The sequence below is a fragment of the Corvus brachyrhynchos genome, unplaced genomic scaffold (assembly GCF_000691975.1).
Source record: "Corvus brachyrhynchos isolate BGI_N302 unplaced genomic scaffold, ASM69197v1 scaffold427, whole genome shotgun sequence".
Classification (NCBI taxonomy): Eukaryota; Metazoa; Chordata; class Aves; order Passeriformes; family Corvidae; genus Corvus; species Corvus brachyrhynchos.
This window is the reverse complement of record NW_008239046.1, coordinates 313,278-331,330: the sequence shown is the minus strand read 5'-3', so window position 1 is coordinate 331,330 and position 18,053 is coordinate 313,278. Positions and strand designations below refer to the sequence as shown.

The window sequence follows — 18,053 nt, the reverse complement described above, 5'->3', positions numbered from 1 at the left end:
GCCCGTTCTCCGGGCAGAGCAGCCTTTGGGCCCTTTTGTTCTCTGGACAAAGTGTTGATCAGCAGCTTCTCGGGCCTCATCCTCTGCTCGCTTGGAGGTTCTCTTACTTGCTCACACTTGCTAACATTCTTGCTAAAAAGAGAGAAAACTACATCTACACAGCAAAAAGCATTTCTAACATTATATAATATCTACCTTAATACTTTGCAAGAAGCCAATATTATAATATATGTTTATAACAATAAGATACAAACAAAAAAATCCACCAAAACTGAGAATAAGGGAAGCATTTATATGAACTGTTATTAATAAAAGGCACAGGGAAACACATCCTAAGGTGTTAAAGAAGTAGGTAAAAAACTGAGCAGGAGAATGCTTCCAAAGGAGTTAGCTTGGAAACTCTTCTCAGTCTTTCAGTTGAAAGCCATCTGAAATGAATGTACAAACATACACTGAAAAAATGATTGCACTTCTAAGAATTAAATAATGTAACAAAATAAATCTTGCTATATACAATGTTTGGTTTGTTTGTTTTAACTGTTAGATTTTTCCAGTGGTTTTAGTGAAGCTGTTTGATTTATGGTATGAAGTTGTTGGACAGAAGTAAGCAATCTTGACTATGAGCAATCTCTTACCATATTATTGCCAATATCAAGAGGAATAAAATTTCTAAGGAATGCATCTTTTTGTAATTTCATATTACATATGTTTTAGTTTTCTTGTTAGGTTTCATCAGCAGTGTGGCAGGGAGATGTAAGGATGGAAGGCACTGTGCACATTTATGCCCTAGTAAAATAGGATATATTTGTGTAAAGCCTCAGAGCCACTCACTTTGTTGTCATTGTATCTTGAAACATGAATATCTACTAAGATGCCTTTATTATAACTTGTATTTTGCTCCTAGTTGAGTAAACATTTTTACAAGACATTGAACAGCTTGGTTTAACATTGATATTCCAAAATGTTTTGGAGGGTGTTGGACAGGATGACCCCCAGAGGCCCTTTCCAGTCCAAATTATGGTTTGTTTCCAATTAAAAAAAAAAAAAATTAAAAGCAATTCCTAGAAGTGTGTTCGTGTTTTAAGATATCCTCATGTGCTCTTCCAGTAACACATTTTCATTTATGTGATTTTCAGATCATTCTTAGATCGTGTTTTGCTTAAATGCACAGCATAGGGAAGAGCAGAAATACACGGAAAGGGTGTGAGAGGTAAAGATATAAATGGAGCTTGGCACTTGTTTCGACTGTCTTCAGAAATGTCTTGAGAGTTAAACCAAGCACGCTTTTCTCATCCTCAGTGAAAATTGTCACAAGATTATGTACCCTGACTTCAAAGTCAGTGCAAATTCTGTGTATTTTGTCTCCTTGTCCTTAATTTTCTGGGCACTTCATAACAGGCAATATTTTGGGGTTTTTTTCTGGTGTATTTTCATCTTCTCAAGATTTGTCATGTGTTTTATATTTTTAATCCATGAATGCCTTTGTTTTAAATACATAAGTGTTAATTTGTGTTTTTCCTGGCTACTTCTACGAACTTCTTGCACTGCAGGAAAACTGTTAAAACTGCAAAAAGAGGGCTAAAAGGAAGGTGATTTGAATTATTTCTTCCAGGCAGTCATCAGTTAATAGACTATAAGTAAGAAAATTGCCTAAAAGGGGGGGAAATAATGTAAAATTTTGACTTGGTATTTTTGCTCTGGGTGATCACATTATTTCATTGCCCTAATTAAAAATTAATTGAATAACTTGAATAAGTAGCTTATAGCTTGTGGATTTATGTGACTATCTCTTCTCACTACTGTGTCATGCAGCTGAAGCAGTGATAAGCAGAGGCCTCCAGATAAATTCTTTCCTTCCCCTTCCCATAGCAACAGGCAGGAAGGGACTTTGGGTAAACTTGTTCAGAAGATTCCTTTGCATACTATCATGGTAAGGTCTAAAATAACCTGTTGCTAACACCACCTTGAATATTTGACTGAGATGCTCAAGATTGGGATTTTTGCTTTGTAGGAGCCTCTCTACCTTTGAGCCAACTGAAGCTAAACATGGCTAAAGGGCTAACTAAGCTTTTATAGGGCAGATGGAATAAAACATTATTGCTTTGGGTAATTGTTTTGTTAACTACCTTGTGCTACTTCTCTTCAGTGCTTCTTTGGGCTCAAAGTTGTCCTTTCTGATAAAATGTGAGTTGTGTTGGGAAACCTGATCTCCGAATTACAAAACATGTGTTGCTTGTATTCCTACAGTCCAGGTGGGATGTTACTGGGGTGAACCGAGGCTGCGTGCTGTAGGACGTTGCGTTTATCAAGCAGCTGCAGTTTATAGAAAGCACGAAATGTTTTCAGATACCTGGTCAGGTTAATATCAGAGCAGTTTAACAGTGACTGCTTGGAAGTGTCTGGCCACACTGTGTGCTTTTCCCTGGAGAAAATTATCTTCCAAGGTTACCACTGAAAAAATGCTGTTTATACTTTCTAGGTACTTACTTTATAAAAACCTGGAAACATAGCAATTGTTGTTTTTTGAAAATGAAATATAAAATGTTTAATTGCCTGTTAGGGAAATACATGCTGTCAATTACATTGCTTCAGTCTGTCGTCTTCCTCTCTCAGGAAGGATATTCTTGAAGTTACAGCACAGAATATTTCTTTAACCACTGTTTCCTCAAAGGTCCATATAGGCCATGGTTCACAGTGCAAGGAAGTGGAAGAATTAAGAGGGGAAGCTGTAATTAATTTCTACAAGATGTGAGTGTTCTGATTGCTAGAACTTGATGCTTTTTTTTGTTAGAGATCTGTATTAACAGTCTAACAGTCTTAGTAACAGGAATATTTAAGGTCAGAGGAACTTTGGAGATGCTAAAAGGGTATTTCCCTATAGAAGATAATTGCTCATTCTGAGAAGTTGGTTCACTATATAATCAAATCACTCCCAATTCTAGGAGTTTCACCTTTTAAGGGCATAAACTCTCTGCTCTGTATTGTTACCTGGTGGGTTTCAGATTGTGAGTTTGTGTTTTGAAAGCTAAACTTGCTTTAAACCATTCTGTAAGAAATATGATGGTCACAGCAGAGCAGTGGGGTGGGTTAGCCATGGCTGGCTGCCAGGTGCTCACTGCCTTCTCAACCAGATGTGTTTGATAAGTAGAACTTTTGTGTGCTCTCACTTTTAGGGGTCTCCATTGAAAAAAGGCAGCCAACAGTGAATTAAAACTCTTGACCTGCAAGTAGCTTCCAGAAAAGGGGACCTAGGAAAGAGTTTTGCCCATCATGAAGTAGATAAAAAAACACAGCCCCCTATAAATGAGCTTTTACTTTGAGTGTTGCCAGCCCATGGTAACACCTGGGAACTCTCAGCTGTAAAGGAACAGTCTTGAATATCTGGTTTCTTGAATGAAAAGCAATTTGTCTTGCTTTGCAGGCAGCAAGGTAACTGCTTACCTTCCACTTCCCAGCTTGTAACTTTCTTCTGGTCGTAAACTCCCTCTGGGAAATTTTCCTGAAACCTCATCACAGAAGCATTAGAATGAAACATAGTTCTGAGTCAGTGCAGTATTTTGTTGAAACTATGTGATTACCAAAGATTTTTTGCAAAGAATTTTAAAGGTCAAAATTAATTTCTAAAAGCAGTGGTTTGTAGAATGCAGGAGTTAATCCAGTTAATGTCCAGTTAATACAGGTAAATCCAGTAATTTAAAAATCTGTTTAAGGTTGTTGTAGTTACAACTATTCCCGTTTCACTGCCTTTTCCTGTCATCTTAATACTAGTTTAATTCTCTGTACTGGGGGTTACCATGCATGCCAAGTTTCATAGATGTTTTCCAATGGTGGTGTTTAAGAACCAGCCACTTTTTTATATTGCTCTATTTCGAAGATTACAGCAGTGAACCAGTTTTAGCTTAGTGGTTTGCATATATGAATTGTTGTCCTCTTTGAAATGATTGTACCATGAGAAGGAAATGGCTGAAATAAAAATAGACCATCTCTTTGTTTTCACAAATGGTTTTAATTATCCTGTGCAGCTCTCTGCAGTGGCTGCTCTTGCCAGGCTTTTGGAAATGAAGCAAAAGGCATATGATCATGTACAGTTTTCTTTTTTTCCCCTCTTTGAGCATTTCTTAAAAGTTAGTAATAGCTAACATCCTCCTAGTTAGGAAGGAAATCCATTGGGAGGTTTCCTGAGTTGGTGGCAATGCCAGTTTTATCACTTTGTCCTGCCTGCCTCTGTTTTAGTCTTAGAACAGCTTGTGGTTGGGAAATTTCTGATGTACTGTTGAAAGTGTGAAAAACTGTCAAATTACATTTGTTTTTCTTTGAATTTTTTATATTGCAGTTCTATTTCTTTACGTGTCTTTTCCCTATTATTTTATTCAGAATCAAACATTACATGTATGTGGAAAAAAGAAAAAGCAGTTTCTGCTGAGGTGCAGGTTTAACAAGCAGACTTCTCGTTGCAGAGAAATGCTAATGACTGAATTCTCTATAATTTTGTTGTAAGTCTCCTGTTTGGAAGGCCTGAAGGCAGTTTAGTTCAGACTGCAAGCAGTGTTGGAAGCATTTTTCTCCTCAGGCTGAAGTTGATAGACCAGTTTTTCTAACCTGTGCCATTTGCACAAGGAACACTACTTGGTGATCCCAAGTATTCAGGGAGAAGTTAAAGTGAGTTTCACTGGGTATCTGGCTAGAACGTTTCCAGAGTTATTCTGCCTTTCATTGGGCAATGTCTTTGCTTTGGTCGGCAGGGTGAAGGTTTTTCAGCATTTCCAACGCAGAAACTTCAGATTCGGAGGAGTTTCCTATGCTCAGTTCTCTCTTGAAGTGGGAGATGTTTAGGAACAACAAGGAATCAGCACTGAGGATTACTGTTGCATAAATAATTGTTTCTAGAAAAGGTATTTAAGGCTGATAGTATGTAATTTCTTAGTCTTTGCTGCTGTAATTTAAAATCTGTTTGTGACAGTCATTTTTTGATGCCATTGTAGGATATCATTATAGTATCACAGTCATTATCATTCATGTTGCATTGAGGTCATAGGAAACAGTGAAACAAAACTCAGTATGAGACTTCAGAGGGTAAAGAGTCTCACTCTTTATCACAGAGAATGTGGTATATTTATCTTTAAAATCTCACATTCCTTGTACCCTGTCACACATTTCATTAACTTGTCCTCTCACTTGTGTACTCGCAGACACCAGGACATGTCCACGTGTTGAGGTGGGATAGCCAGTGTCTCTCTTGTGCTCCGTGGAGGATGGAACTAATGAGATCTGTCATTGTTTATTGTGCTTCGGGTTCCTGTTGGTGACAGCAAACTACTTCGTAGATGGGTATTTTATATCCTCTAGGGGTCAAGAGTTGTTTTTTGCTAGTCCTTTGCTTCAGAGTCTGGCTTACTTCAGCTTCCATAAATCTTTGGTGAAGGCTGATGCTGCTTGGTTTTTTCCTTATTTGGAATATCCATGTCTTTAAAGCTACAGTATGTTTTCCTGTTGCGCTGACAGGAAATGGAATGACATATGTGATGTGACATAACCCTGTTGGCACTCTCCTCTTTGAAGCACAGGCTGTTTTGCTGGTTAGGCATCTGTGCTGGAGTCCTATCAGAGTGAAGGCATCCTGGCCTTGACACAAACACTCCTCAGTTTTATTCCTGCAAGAAGTGCTCTTTGTTATCAATCAAAGCCATTTTAACTCTTGTTAGGTGATTTATACATGCACGTTTTCATCCCTACTTGGTTCATCTCAATTTAGCATCTCCATTACGTTCTCTACAAGGTATGTTTGCTCATAGCAATAAAAGATTCAACAGAAAAGTTCAGAATGGTGGGTCTAGAGAATAGATTCAGATAATCTCACTTGTAGAATTAGACCTGTTGATTTAGAGATGTGACTTCTGACTCTGATGTACCACTGTCCTTGGAAAGGGTACAAAAATGATCATCTGTAAGGAGATGTAACAAGAAAGTGATTCCTGTGTTGAGCCAGGAGTACAGTAGATCATATATTTTGTATACATGGATCAGATATGAAAAAAAGTAAAATATGCAGTTTTAGGACAGTAGATGAAACTTCTACTTCAGCGTCAAGGATATATCATTAGAAAGTCTACTATAGGGCCAGGCCAGAAGCTGGGTACCTCTTCTCATTTGTTTTGTGGTTTATATGTCTTGCTTGTCCCTCTTTGCAGCCTCTGAAGGTCATACCACTTGGTTTGCTTCCCAAACCGATTAAATTGTATTCCCCACAAATACATTTTTAGCCTGTGTTTTGAATTGGCTCCAGTCTTATCTTTCAGTCAGGATCTCTTTCGTTGCTCTCAGAGCAGCTGCCTGGATGTTGGCTGTGTACCTGGATAACCTGAGCGTGGAGGCTGCAGGGAACTGTGCCTGTGCTGGCTCTAATGGCAGGGGAGACAGGACCACACAGCTCAGTAATCCAACCCACAGCCTGTTTTCAGATCCAGCATGTATTTCACATTTGTTCAAAAAACAATTCAGGCATTTTAAATTCCAGTAGTTGTATTCTGGCACAGACTGCTCGGATTTTCCAGCCTTCGTGGTGAATGGATGTAGTGCTGCTCACAAAGTAATGGCCAAAGGGAGCCAAGCTGCATTCTGTGTTTAACCTCTCTGATCCGTTCCTTATATAAATATCCCTTGATGCAAACCTCATAATTGCTTCCCTTTCCAACGTGTACTCAACACTCTTATAATCTGTGTCTATTCTTTTCTCCCTGGTTGATTACTCAGCAGTTTCTTCCTTTCTGTCTTTCGACTTGTTTCAGCAAACCTGACCACGTCCTTAAAACTTATTTTAGGGAAAAAAAAAGTGTAAACCACTAAAACCAGCTTTGTCAAACCACATTTTACTTGAAAGATGAGACTTGAACAGTTAAAGTAACTGCAAATTTGCTAAGCAAGTAAGTTGCCAAACTGCCTGTGTCTGCCTGGGCTCACTGTGTAGTTATAGCTAACATTAAAGAGAAAAACCTTTTCCACAATATGCATGCCTTCAGTTAAAGAGAGGCCTCAGTGTTTTGGGGGAAGGAGAAGGAAGCATTTCTGTAATTTCTCACATACAAAAGAAGTGCATGTATTTATCACATACCTGTTGATAAAAGGTACATGTTACATTTTACATGCAGTTTTTTAAACAAAACTTTGTATATTTTATGCTTTTTCCAAAAGTCTGTATTCCTGTTACATAGTGAAGTTCTCAAAACCATTGTTAAAATTACTAGGTATGTTAAAAGAATTTTTTTTATTATGCAGGTTTTTTTCTCCATTATTGGAATTGCAAATGCACTTTGAATAGGATCACCTGCAAAGAGCAGCTTAGCCTATTCTTAAAATTAATTACTAAACATAAGACTTAGAGCAGCCAACAATGCGCAATTATTTCAGTATTTTTTAAATTATAAAGAGCATGTGCCAACATATTTCCAAAGCTATGCGTGTGTAATACACAGTCACAGGGTTTCATTCTCACCTAGGTGTCTTCTGTTCTTTGAAATAAACATGAAACAAAATTACCTTCTTCAGTAAGTTGGTTCTTTACCAGATAAATTCCAGTGCTGATTAAAGTCACCCAAGTTAAATTGGTGTGACACTGAATGTCGCTCGGTACGTTTATAGCATTTTCTTCTGTTTATGCTCCCTGATTTTGTGGGATGAGAAGCTCTTCCCCAGCTCTTCCCTTTGCTTTAACCATGAAGCACTAAAGAGGGTGAGGAGAAAAGCAGCTTTCTCATGATTTCTTAGAAAAATAACTGAGGATCCTCCTTTGCTGCCTTCCTTTTTCCCAGCGTAGCATTTGGGCTGCACTCTCCTCCTTCCTTCACACCCCTCACACTGTAAACTGTGGTGGAAATTTGTTGTCTTGGATGAAAGTGCCCCAGCAGCACTGGGTCAGGCCAAAGGGGAAGTTGCTGGGAAAGCACTGCAGGTGGGATTCAGAGAACAGGACCAAAAGGATGTGTGGTCCGAGTTTCCTGCTGTGAGGCAGATTTATTTTAAGCAGTATTTGTTCAAACCTGCCTGAGTACCAACAATGGTGCATGCAATTATGAAACTGAGTATAATTTATCTAATAATTTACATATTATGGTAGGATGTTACAGAAACAAACCTCCCTTGGAGTAGGTATGCAGCCACCAAAGAAAATCAGACAGCCATTTGAATGGTTTCTTTTTAATGGCAAGAAGATACTCTTTCTGTATTCTATCTTTTTATATGCCACAAAATTCATCTTGTTCATTTCTGAGAAAATCATACTTACCTGATCATGCTCTGAACATCCATTACACTGCCCCAGTCATTCTGTCACAGCTCTCAAACCTTTCAGCTAATGTTCCTAAATTTCAGATTCTGACAGGTTTCTTGGAAGTGAGTTAGCAGCATCTGGGAGAATAATGGCAATAGGAGTTTACTATAATTTAAAACAAAACAAAACCAGAAAAACAAAACAGAACACCAACCAAGCAAAAAATCCTCAAAACCCAACCCAAACCACACCAAATCCCTAAATATCCATGAAGATGTGTTTAATTTTCTACTGCAGTAAAAAACCTGAACATGCATTCTCAGGTTTGGAATGAGAGTTTCAACTCATGAAAGTGCTTGTAGCATTACATTAAATTTATAAAGACATTGGCTTTTCACATTCCTAAGTATCATTTCTGTTATAATAAAACTAGATGGAAGTACTTTAACAACAATTAAGGAGTGTATGTTTTTTTATTTTGTGATTAGGCTTACAAGTAGCCCTAGGCTGGTTTTGAGTTTGAAATCATCTGCAGCTTTTAATAGAGTAGTTTTTTACACACAAACAAAATCTGTTTGGTGTATTAATATCTTGGGGTGACTTTGTGATGTGTATCCCCTATCGCTGCCCCATGCCCAGAAATTAATTCTGTGCCTTTCTGTGCCTTTAAACAGCCTGAGAGGCAGAGAGACAAGAGGGAACTTTCTAAGCAGTTTATTTTCTTGTTTTCAGGGACACAGAGATAGAAATGGCTCTGTGTTCAGCTGCGGCAGCAGAGCGAGAGTGGGGAAAGCACCCTGCTTGCTTTCGGCCAGTTTTTTCAGCTCCTTTTTTCTTTCTCCGGAGAGAGACGGAGAGTTGAACTTCTGTTTCCTGGTACTTTGGTTTTTTCCCCTTTTTTCTCTGCTGGACTGTTTCAACATCAGAATATATCAGGAGGAATTTCCACCAAGGCCTTGGTCCCAGCTCCAAGGAGGGGGAGAGAGAGATCTACGGATGGACTCTGAAATTTTCCCAGGTTTCTCTCAGCAGAGCGAGAGGTTTTATTATTCAGCATTATTATCCTTTTCCCGTGTGTTTGTTAAATAAACAGTTTTTATCTCTTTCACTTTCCTTTGAGAAAAAAGTTTCTTTTTTCCTGAACCTGGTGGGGGAAGGGTGGTTGTAACCTACCTTCTCTCAGAGGATATATTTCTAAATTTGGCCAAACCGGCACAAATTTAGTGGTGCCCAACGTGAGGCCCCAACCCACGAAGGAAAGTGAAAAACCCGTGCTAATTACATTTTTTCTTGAATTTAACTACTTTGTGTTGGGGATAGAAGTGTCACAGGTAGACTTGGACTGGAAACACAAGGGAGAGTTGTTCCTAGCTCGATGGGCCCATGATGCCTCAGGCCATCAGGGCAGAGATGCCACCTATAAGTGGGCACGAGACCGAGGGGTGGATCTAACCATGGACAGTATCTCCCAGGTGATCCATGACTGTGAGACATGCGCTGCGATCAAGCAGGCCAAGCGGGTGAAGCCCCTGTGGTATGGTGGGTGATGGTCCAAATACAAGTATGGAGAGGCCTGACATAAATAAAAAGGAGTAAAATGTTAAAAATTAAGTTTAAATATAGAAATTAGCTGCATATGTATGACTGACAGTGTTACCGCCTTTTGCACTCTCTTTTGCTTCTAAGTCTACTTCATTAATCACCACGGATTCTTCTTTGGCTAATCAATATATTTTAGCTTTGTTTCCTAACAAAATGAGGTGCATATAATTCCACCTGCTCTCTTCCCATTTTCCTGTGTGTTGCACTACAGACTTTGTTAATTACTGATCCATTCTGGCTAAAAACTGATGGAGATGGAGGTAGAGAAGTTGGTTAAATTTCTATGAGTTGTGAAAAATCCAGATAAAGTATATACATGCATGGTAGGGAAGGGACCTAAATTAGTACCCAGCTGAGAGAAAAGCTGCAGTGTGTTTTCCATGATTATTCCTTGCTGGAAGCTTGACGTGGAACCAGCGAGGGTTCCGCTTGTGGAGTCTTTTCTCAGCGGGCATTTAAGGGGAATAGAAGAGGCACTGGAGTCAAGGTATTGGAAAACATGGAAAGAGAGGTAGGGCTGTTGAAGTGCAGGGCAGAGGTAAATTGTTGCTTCCTGCTTCTTTCTCTGGTACTCTGCTTTTCCTGGTTAATTAATGGAGCTTGCCATAAGTGAACAGCCTCTAGGTTTTAGCAAGAGTACAATAAAATAAGACTTTTCGGTTTTATTGTTCAAAAATAATTAGAAACTTTCTGGCAGCTGAGAGAACTAAACAATGTGTAGTATAGTTTCTTTTCTTAGAAGTTTTGGCAGGCAGTATGTTCCTGGAGTTTTCCTTAAGCTGGTTGTTGGTGAAGGCTGAGTCTCCCAACATACACATTTATACATCCACATGTGTTAACTCAGCGGGTGTTTGCAGGACACTCATTTCAGATGTGGTTAAGCTGCTAGATTTTTTCTCTGCATATTCTCAATGAAAATGATCAAATGTTACTAAAATAATTTCAGTGAGTGCATTTGCAGGGTTAGAAATGAAAGTTGGCTTTAACATGTGCTTCTGAATGAGTGTTGTATGGTGTAAATGCTTAGTGTGGGAGTTCAGTTGAGAGTGATGCCCTTCAGGGATCCCAGGTGTATTCTGTGCAGTGTTATTTCTCCAGGTGGGAACTGGCAGCTCCTCTGTAAATCCAAACTGCTTTAGACTACCCAATGTGTCTGTGTTGGTCTAGATGTAATCTGATTGCTTTCATATAGTGTAAAGAATACCCAGGGAGTTTGGTACAACCAGTCACAGGAGCAGAATTAAGAATTGCCCTCTAAATTATTTAAATTTAGGCTACTTTTTAAATACTCACATTAAAATCTTTTTCACTCTAATGTGATATAAATTTGTGTTATTCACATTGAAATTTAGAAACAGCACTGAACTCTACTAATAACACCAAAAACTATTTGAGCAAGTCATTAGTACCTTTTTTGGTGGTGTCACATTTTGCAATAGGGAACACTGGCAAGCTGCAGGATGCAAGAACTTCCCATTTCACCACTTTCAAATACCTGTGGAATTACCTGTTTCCACAGTCACTGTCACAGACTTTTGCTTCAAATCACAGCCTCCAAAAAGAAAGTTGCCATATTGGGACCTGGTCCCCTTGTACAAATCCTGGTTTGCTTGGTGTGGCTGAACACATTTGGGGTTAGATAAACTGCTTGTGGTGTTATCAGCTGTAAATTCATAAATTGAGTCTTTTGACTCACGATACAGATAGCGGCAGCCTAAGCTAATACTTTCCTTGTTGGAAGTAATGTTGTGTGCAGAAAAGTGCTTGAGAGCTGGCACGTGGTGTTTTCTCTGTGTTGGGATCCCATTTGGTGGCTGCCCAAAGCAGATCAGCAGTGTGGGCTCAGTGCTGATGAGCATCTCCTTGGCCACAGCAGCTGAGCCTCACGAGAGAGGGGTCACCCAGAGAGGTTCATGAATGGTTTGCAGTAGGTTCTGAGCAGGGAAGATGGTGTGGAAGTGACACAAAGGAGGGAGCGTGGCATGACAGGGATGCAGGGAGTGGTCTGGAAGTTGTATCCAGCAGGCTGTTCATTTTGCAGTGTAGTTCAGTTGGTGAGAGATGCTGAGGTGAAATGAAATGTGTTCTAAAAATGAATAGGTGACAGGGGTATCTGGGTATTTCCAGAGGGATGTCTGTATATAATATAATAGTACACCATTTAATTTCTCTGGAAGCTCTCTGATGCACATTGTCCACTTTGCCTGCCCCCCAAAACCAAATACTGCAATTAAGAACCTCTGCTGCTTTGGGCTGGGAGGATCAGACCATGCTTGATGTGAGGGTTGGGATGTGCCAAGAAGAAAAGTTGTGCAGTAACTGGAAGTTGTCTTGCTCTCTTTCAAAAGTGATATATTTCCTTCTCTAATTAAGTGCTTTGTAGAGTTACAGCCCTTGTCTGTAGATTTGATCTGACCGGGTGAAAACAAAAAAGATACAAAAGCAGGTTTCTCTAAATTCGAAATTCACTTTTTAATTTAATAATTTATTTTCAGTCTTTTTGCTATGCTTGTGGATTGTGGTGTTTATTTTTTAAAACCAAGTAGTACTTGACACAGGAAGATAAACTTATCCAGAATTTAAGACACAAGATAAGCAGGTGTTTTAGACATAAGAGGTACAGCAAATTTTGGAATTAGGACATCATTCACTAATTAATTGGCATATTGAAGGGACAAAATCAAAACACCTCTTTCCTAGAACCTGAATAGGTACAGGTCGTGTGATAGAGACAGCCCTTTGTAAAGGATTTTCGGTACTTTTGGGGGAATGGAAAGGAACTAGATAGAAAACAAGTGTGGTGGGTCTGTTTGCACTATAATGTGTCCAGATGTCAAAAACCAGATGAATTTTGGAGCTTCTGAGTATTGAAATGTTTGCATTCTCTCTTCATGCAGATTCAAGATCCAGCCAATATTATGGCTGGCAGTGGGTCCAGATCAGGACCAGCCAGTGGGTTGTCCATGAAATCACAGCTTCAGATCACTGGTGAGCCTTCTGAAATTATCTGTCTTTTCTGGTTAGAAATGTGACGGTGTTTTTCTGCAATTAAACAGAGTTTACTATGTTGCATTTGAGGAAGTTTTGCATTGTAGAAAGCCCAAGAGAGGTCAAAATTGATGTTAGGCCATAATCACTTGGCAACTGTTTTAATCTTCATTTTATCTAAAATGCATTTTGAAATGATACATTTTTGTGTAAGAAAAAAAAGGAAGGAATAATCCTTTTTGGGTGCTGTTAAGTAAGTTGTACAGGCAATCCTTCTGGAAATGTAATAGTGCATTATGATACTGCTTGCACTTACTGAAACTTGGCATAATATCAAATCTAACACTTTTTCCTGACACTGCTGTTTGTTAAATTTGACTTACTACTTCTCCCTTGTTACATGTTTTTATGGCCACCATTGCAATGGATAAAAAAAGGGATAAAAAATTTAATAAAAGTGTTGGTGAGACTATCACTGTAATTGAACACCTCTGGATTGTTTTGAAATGGATTTATATAACAGGCTTTGCTTTTTGTAGTGCCTCACCAACAGAGCAGCTGTTGAAACTTAATTTTCTCGCTTTTGCTCTCTGAAAATTTAACTGAGGCATCAAAACTGAATGGGAGAGCTGGGGGTGCGTGCAGGTCTCTGTTTAGAAGCATCAAGAGTAAATTTTGCACCTGCAGTGTGAAGACCTGGGGGCATATGCAGAAGTTTCAGAAAAGGCATATTGAGGAGATGAAAAGAACTGTGAAAAGTAGATGGGAAAGCTTTAGGCTAGGAGGGAGGTTGGATCTCACTAAGTTACACAGGCTGTAGCTATCCCTCTGAGGTCACAAGCTTGTGTTTCCTCAGTAGGCTGTGAGGCTGTAGAGAAATCTTGTTCCTACAGGTTGATATGGGAGAGAAATTGGAAGAGGGTTTCACAGAAGTACCTCCTCCACATAGGGATGGAGAGCAGAGCCAAGGATTGAAGTGGTGATTGCTGTCTAAGGCTATCCCTGGGACTCACACAAAGACAGTGAAGCTGAATAAATGCCTCAGTGTTTAGAAGTGAGACTACTGAGATATTTGAATTTCAGGTCTGAATTTCTGTAGATGTTCAGCCATGATCTGCAGCAAACTGTTGCTGGTGTTACTTTCCACCTGCCCTACCCTCAGTGCCCCATTCTGCTGCCCTCATTAGTTTTAAATGAAATTTTAGGGTGTCTGGGTAAGAACAAACCTTGAATGTAGGTACAAATCTGCTGATTTCTGCTGTTCCAAAGCAGGTCGTTGAGATAATGAGAGATGTTGAGGTATGAGGTGCTATAGCATAGAAGTCCTGGAGACAGGAGGGGAAGGATGGAGAGATGTTTGTGAAAATTAATGAGTTAATTTCTGTGAGATGTCTGTAATACACAGAAAAGGAGTTTTCCTTGGGAGCAGTTCAGAGCAGTTTATACTAAGCTACTTCTCTAAATCTCTGAAGGAGCATAGACTATAAAGGGACTCTGGGGAGATTAGCCAGATGGGCCTGAATTAGTCATCTCTTTTTTAAGGATGTAGTGAGGCTGTGGTGGGTGACAAACACACAGAAGAGCAAGTTGTTCTTTCTTAGAACAGTGAATTCAGGGGTCAACTGGGAATGATAATATCTTTGTCTTCAGTACTGTTTTGTGGGTTCAGTGTCACCAGTGAATCCAAGAACAGCCGGGATTCAAACATCACGGTAGACACACATCTTAAAGGAGGCAGCAAAACAGTGCTGTTTGGAAACATGGGAATGCTGCAGTCAGTAATGCTGAATGCTAAAAAAAAACCCAAACACCAAAAAAGCCCCCAGTCAACACCCAGCACACCCTCTCCCCACCAAAATTGAGCTGCAGCTCCTGTAGAGATTTGTTGTTGCTGGAACAGGAGGTAGTTACTGGAACTCAGGGTTTGGATTCAGCTTTTCTGTAAGCTTGCTTAGCTACAGCAAACTTTACACAAAATTAATTTTCTCAGTGATGTTCTGTTCCTGAGAAGTTGTGGCAATTTTCCATGGTGCCTTGAGAGGCAGATCATGCTTTGAGCTTTTTAACAAGCAATGTAATAAACTCTAGGAATTCTCTTGGCTGGCGATAGACAGGAAAAGGTTGTAGGGGATATTTTCTGCTTTCAGCATCTAAGCACTTCTGTGGATCTTGCACTGGTTAAGATTAATTAGAGTGTCTGATGTTGCAAAAGTATTGTTGCTTGTTCTAGGTATTTGTGTGAGTTATGGCATTGTATAAATGAGCTGGAATGCAAGATGGTTTTTATTCATCTAATGTGGTTCTTTTCTTGAGTGTTATTGTCAGGCATCAATGACCCGATACTTGGATACTGAAGCACACAACTGAAAAATACTCTTTGCAATTGACATCTTCCTGAGTAAATTACTGGTTTTTTTCTTTCTTAACAGTTATTTCGGCAAAACTAAAAGAAAAGAATAAATGGTTTGGACCTAGCCCTTATGTGGAAGTCTCAGTAGATGGACAGTCAAAGAAGACAGAAAAATGCAACAATACAAATAGTCCAAAGTGGAAACAGCATCTTACAGTGTAGGTTTGGTTTTAATTTCCAATTTATTTGAGCTAAATTAATGCAATTGACAGTGGGCTTGAAGGTTGTGTTTTTATTTTAAGCAAGGAGTGGAATGTTGCATGAGATGGTAAGATTTGTGTAATTTCTGGAGTAATTATAGTACAGTCCAAAATAGGTATTTACAAACTATTACACTGCTTGTGCTTATATTTTGTATTAATGTGTGTGGCATATCAAAGGAGCTCTAATTCTGTGAGTAGTAAGGACAGTAAGGTAATTTAATATTAAAACTGATGGTCCCATGCACATTTTTGTTGTCATATTTAAAGTTATAGTTTTCAGAAATTCTGTGGCTGAAAAGTGTAGCTGTTCTTTGTGTCCCACTGTGGTGTACCATGCCATAACACAGATAGTTGGCTCTGTCTTGTGCACCTCTAAATTCAGGCACAAATCCAAAATGCCCAGTTGATTTGTGCAACTTGTTAGTACGAAACTAACATCAGATTCAAGATGAATACAGCTGTTGATGTTTGCTTGGCCCAGTATTTCTGCTGTGAAATGATAGGAAGTGTAAAGCATGAATAAAAAAGATACACAAGTTCTATAAAATTTAGTTTTCTCTTAATGTCACATGGAACTCTGGGATAAAGGTCAGTCTTGCACACTGGACAGGGACTTTTCAGAAAGGCATGTCACATGGAATATTAGGAAGAAATTATTCCCTGTGAGGGTGGGGAGGCCCTGGCACAGGGTGCCCAGAGAAGCTGTGGCTGGCCCATCCCTGGAAGTGTCCGAGGCCAAGCTGGATGGGGCTTGGAGCAACCTGGGATAGTGGAAAGTGGGGTGGAATGAGATGGGCTTTAAGGTCCCTTCAATGCAAACCATTCAGTGATTCTCTGGTTTGCTTGTACTTAAATTGTAGATGATTATTCTTGAAGCACCTGGAACATTGCCTGATGAAAACCTTTTTTGAATCTGTACTTCTATTGTAATTTAGGTTATGAAGTTTTAGTTACTACTATTTACTGCCTCAGTTTGCACTGAGATATATTAAGAAAAAGGAAATCTTGCACTTTATATGCATAAAAGTCTAGAAGAGCAGAATTTTCTTTTACCTTTTAAAGCTTGTCTTTTTCTCTTTCTTTTTTTACTGGGAATGTTTGTGGTTTGTGCTGTGCTAGTCCACACAATAATACATGGGCCATTTTTGCCTCTGTTGAGTAAGAGCTAAGCAGAGACACCCCATGTATATCAACTTCATTGAAGGTTACACTAAAGCTACATGGAGCTTAGTGAAGTGAATTGGTTTTTAGGAAATATTTTGGCACAGCTGCCTATATTCAGGTTCAGGATGAAAAGGAAAGATGTAATGGCTTCTGCAAATGAGGGTGGACCCTCTTGGGGTTCCTTTCCTTGGAGAGAGTTTGTTAGGTGGATCTTCTGAAGGGATTGCTGACTGTGAAAGTCTGGACTTATCAACCGTGTACAGCTGAAATTTTCCACTGAGAAAACAAGCAGTCATTTGTACCTGTTTCTCAAAATGAAAATAGTTTAAAACTATAGAAATGTTAGAATGTTCCTTCTAGAAAAAGAATGTCAGTATTAAAAATTACTTTGAAGTTGCTGTTATGGAACTTACTGTGTATTACTATGGAGTTGCTGGTAGTTTTTCTATATTTTCCTTAAAATAGTAATAATAAAGAATGTACTCTGTCTATGAAGAGTCTTGCAGCAGTGTTGATTGACATGACATATACAGATGACATGAGAATGTGATAATTGGAAATGGTTTGATGTTACCACCATTATTTCTTTGTTTTTAAATAACTTAAAGTGACAGTGGAAGCAGATGGCTCAGTTCATCCCCTTCCCCACCAACAAATGCCCTTACAGTGCTCAATTTTTTCTTCTCAGAATTGTCACTCCCGTAAGTAAATTAAACTTCCGAGTCTGGAGCCATCAAACATTGAAGTCTGATGTCCTTCTGGGAAGTGCTGCTCTGGATATTCATGAGACTTTGAAATCCAACAGTATGAAATGTAAGTCTGAGATGGAGGGCACCTCAGAATGCCATGGAGTTCCTCAGGAACTGTCTGTTAGTGAACATGAATGCTGTGTGCACCTCTGGAAATGGCCCTTAAGGGTTCCTTTTGGTGCTACAGGTTGCTTTTATGAGCTTCCTCCTACTTTTTCAGAGTAATCTTTTTTGGTTATATACAGGCTGCCTTAGTGTTCCTGAAAACAAGATGTTTTTTCCTTTGCTAGTGTGTGCAAGAGGGAGTGAAAGGCTAATTAAAGAGAAGAGTTTCCTTTTACATAGCTTAAGAAATAAAACTATGGTTGGGATTCTGGTGCTAGACAGGAAATATGTAAAGTTATTTTTGTTCTAAGTAGTTCCACAGGGATATATTGTATTATTTCATTCATCTTAGAACTAGTTAGGCTTTGGGCAATATGTGCATCCTGGGAAGCTTGAAGGAGAAATACAGAGTTCTACAGACCCATTACAGCACCCATGGGGCTGCAGCACAGGGCTCTGTGCTGTCCTGCTTTTGTTGTGTCCTTTAAAGAAGTGTTGGCTTCCCAGCTGTCCCACACGGGTGTTGCAGATGGAGAATGCTGGCAGCAGTGGTGGGTGGTCTCCTGGGA

At 39.3% G+C, this 18,053-nt stretch overlaps 1 protein-coding gene across 4 annotated transcripts in view; it reads left to right on the top strand.

The window, feature by feature from the left end:
- Positions 1–18,053, top strand: part of ITCH (itchy E3 ubiquitin protein ligase) — a 56,258-nt gene that overhangs the window by 11,737 nt on the left and 26,468 nt on the right. For all 4 annotated transcript variants that reach the window (XM_017739038.1, XM_017739037.1, XM_017739036.1 and 1 more), the window contains exons 2-4: positions 12,763–12,853; positions 15,283–15,421; positions 17,319–17,443. In XM_017739038.1, the coding sequence (XP_017594527.1) occupies positions 12,784–12,853; positions 15,283–15,421; positions 17,319–17,443 (334 nt within the window). In that variant the 5' untranslated portion in view covers positions 12,763–12,783. The remainder of the gene's footprint in view (positions 1–12,762; positions 12,854–15,282; positions 15,422–17,318; positions 17,444–18,053) is intronic.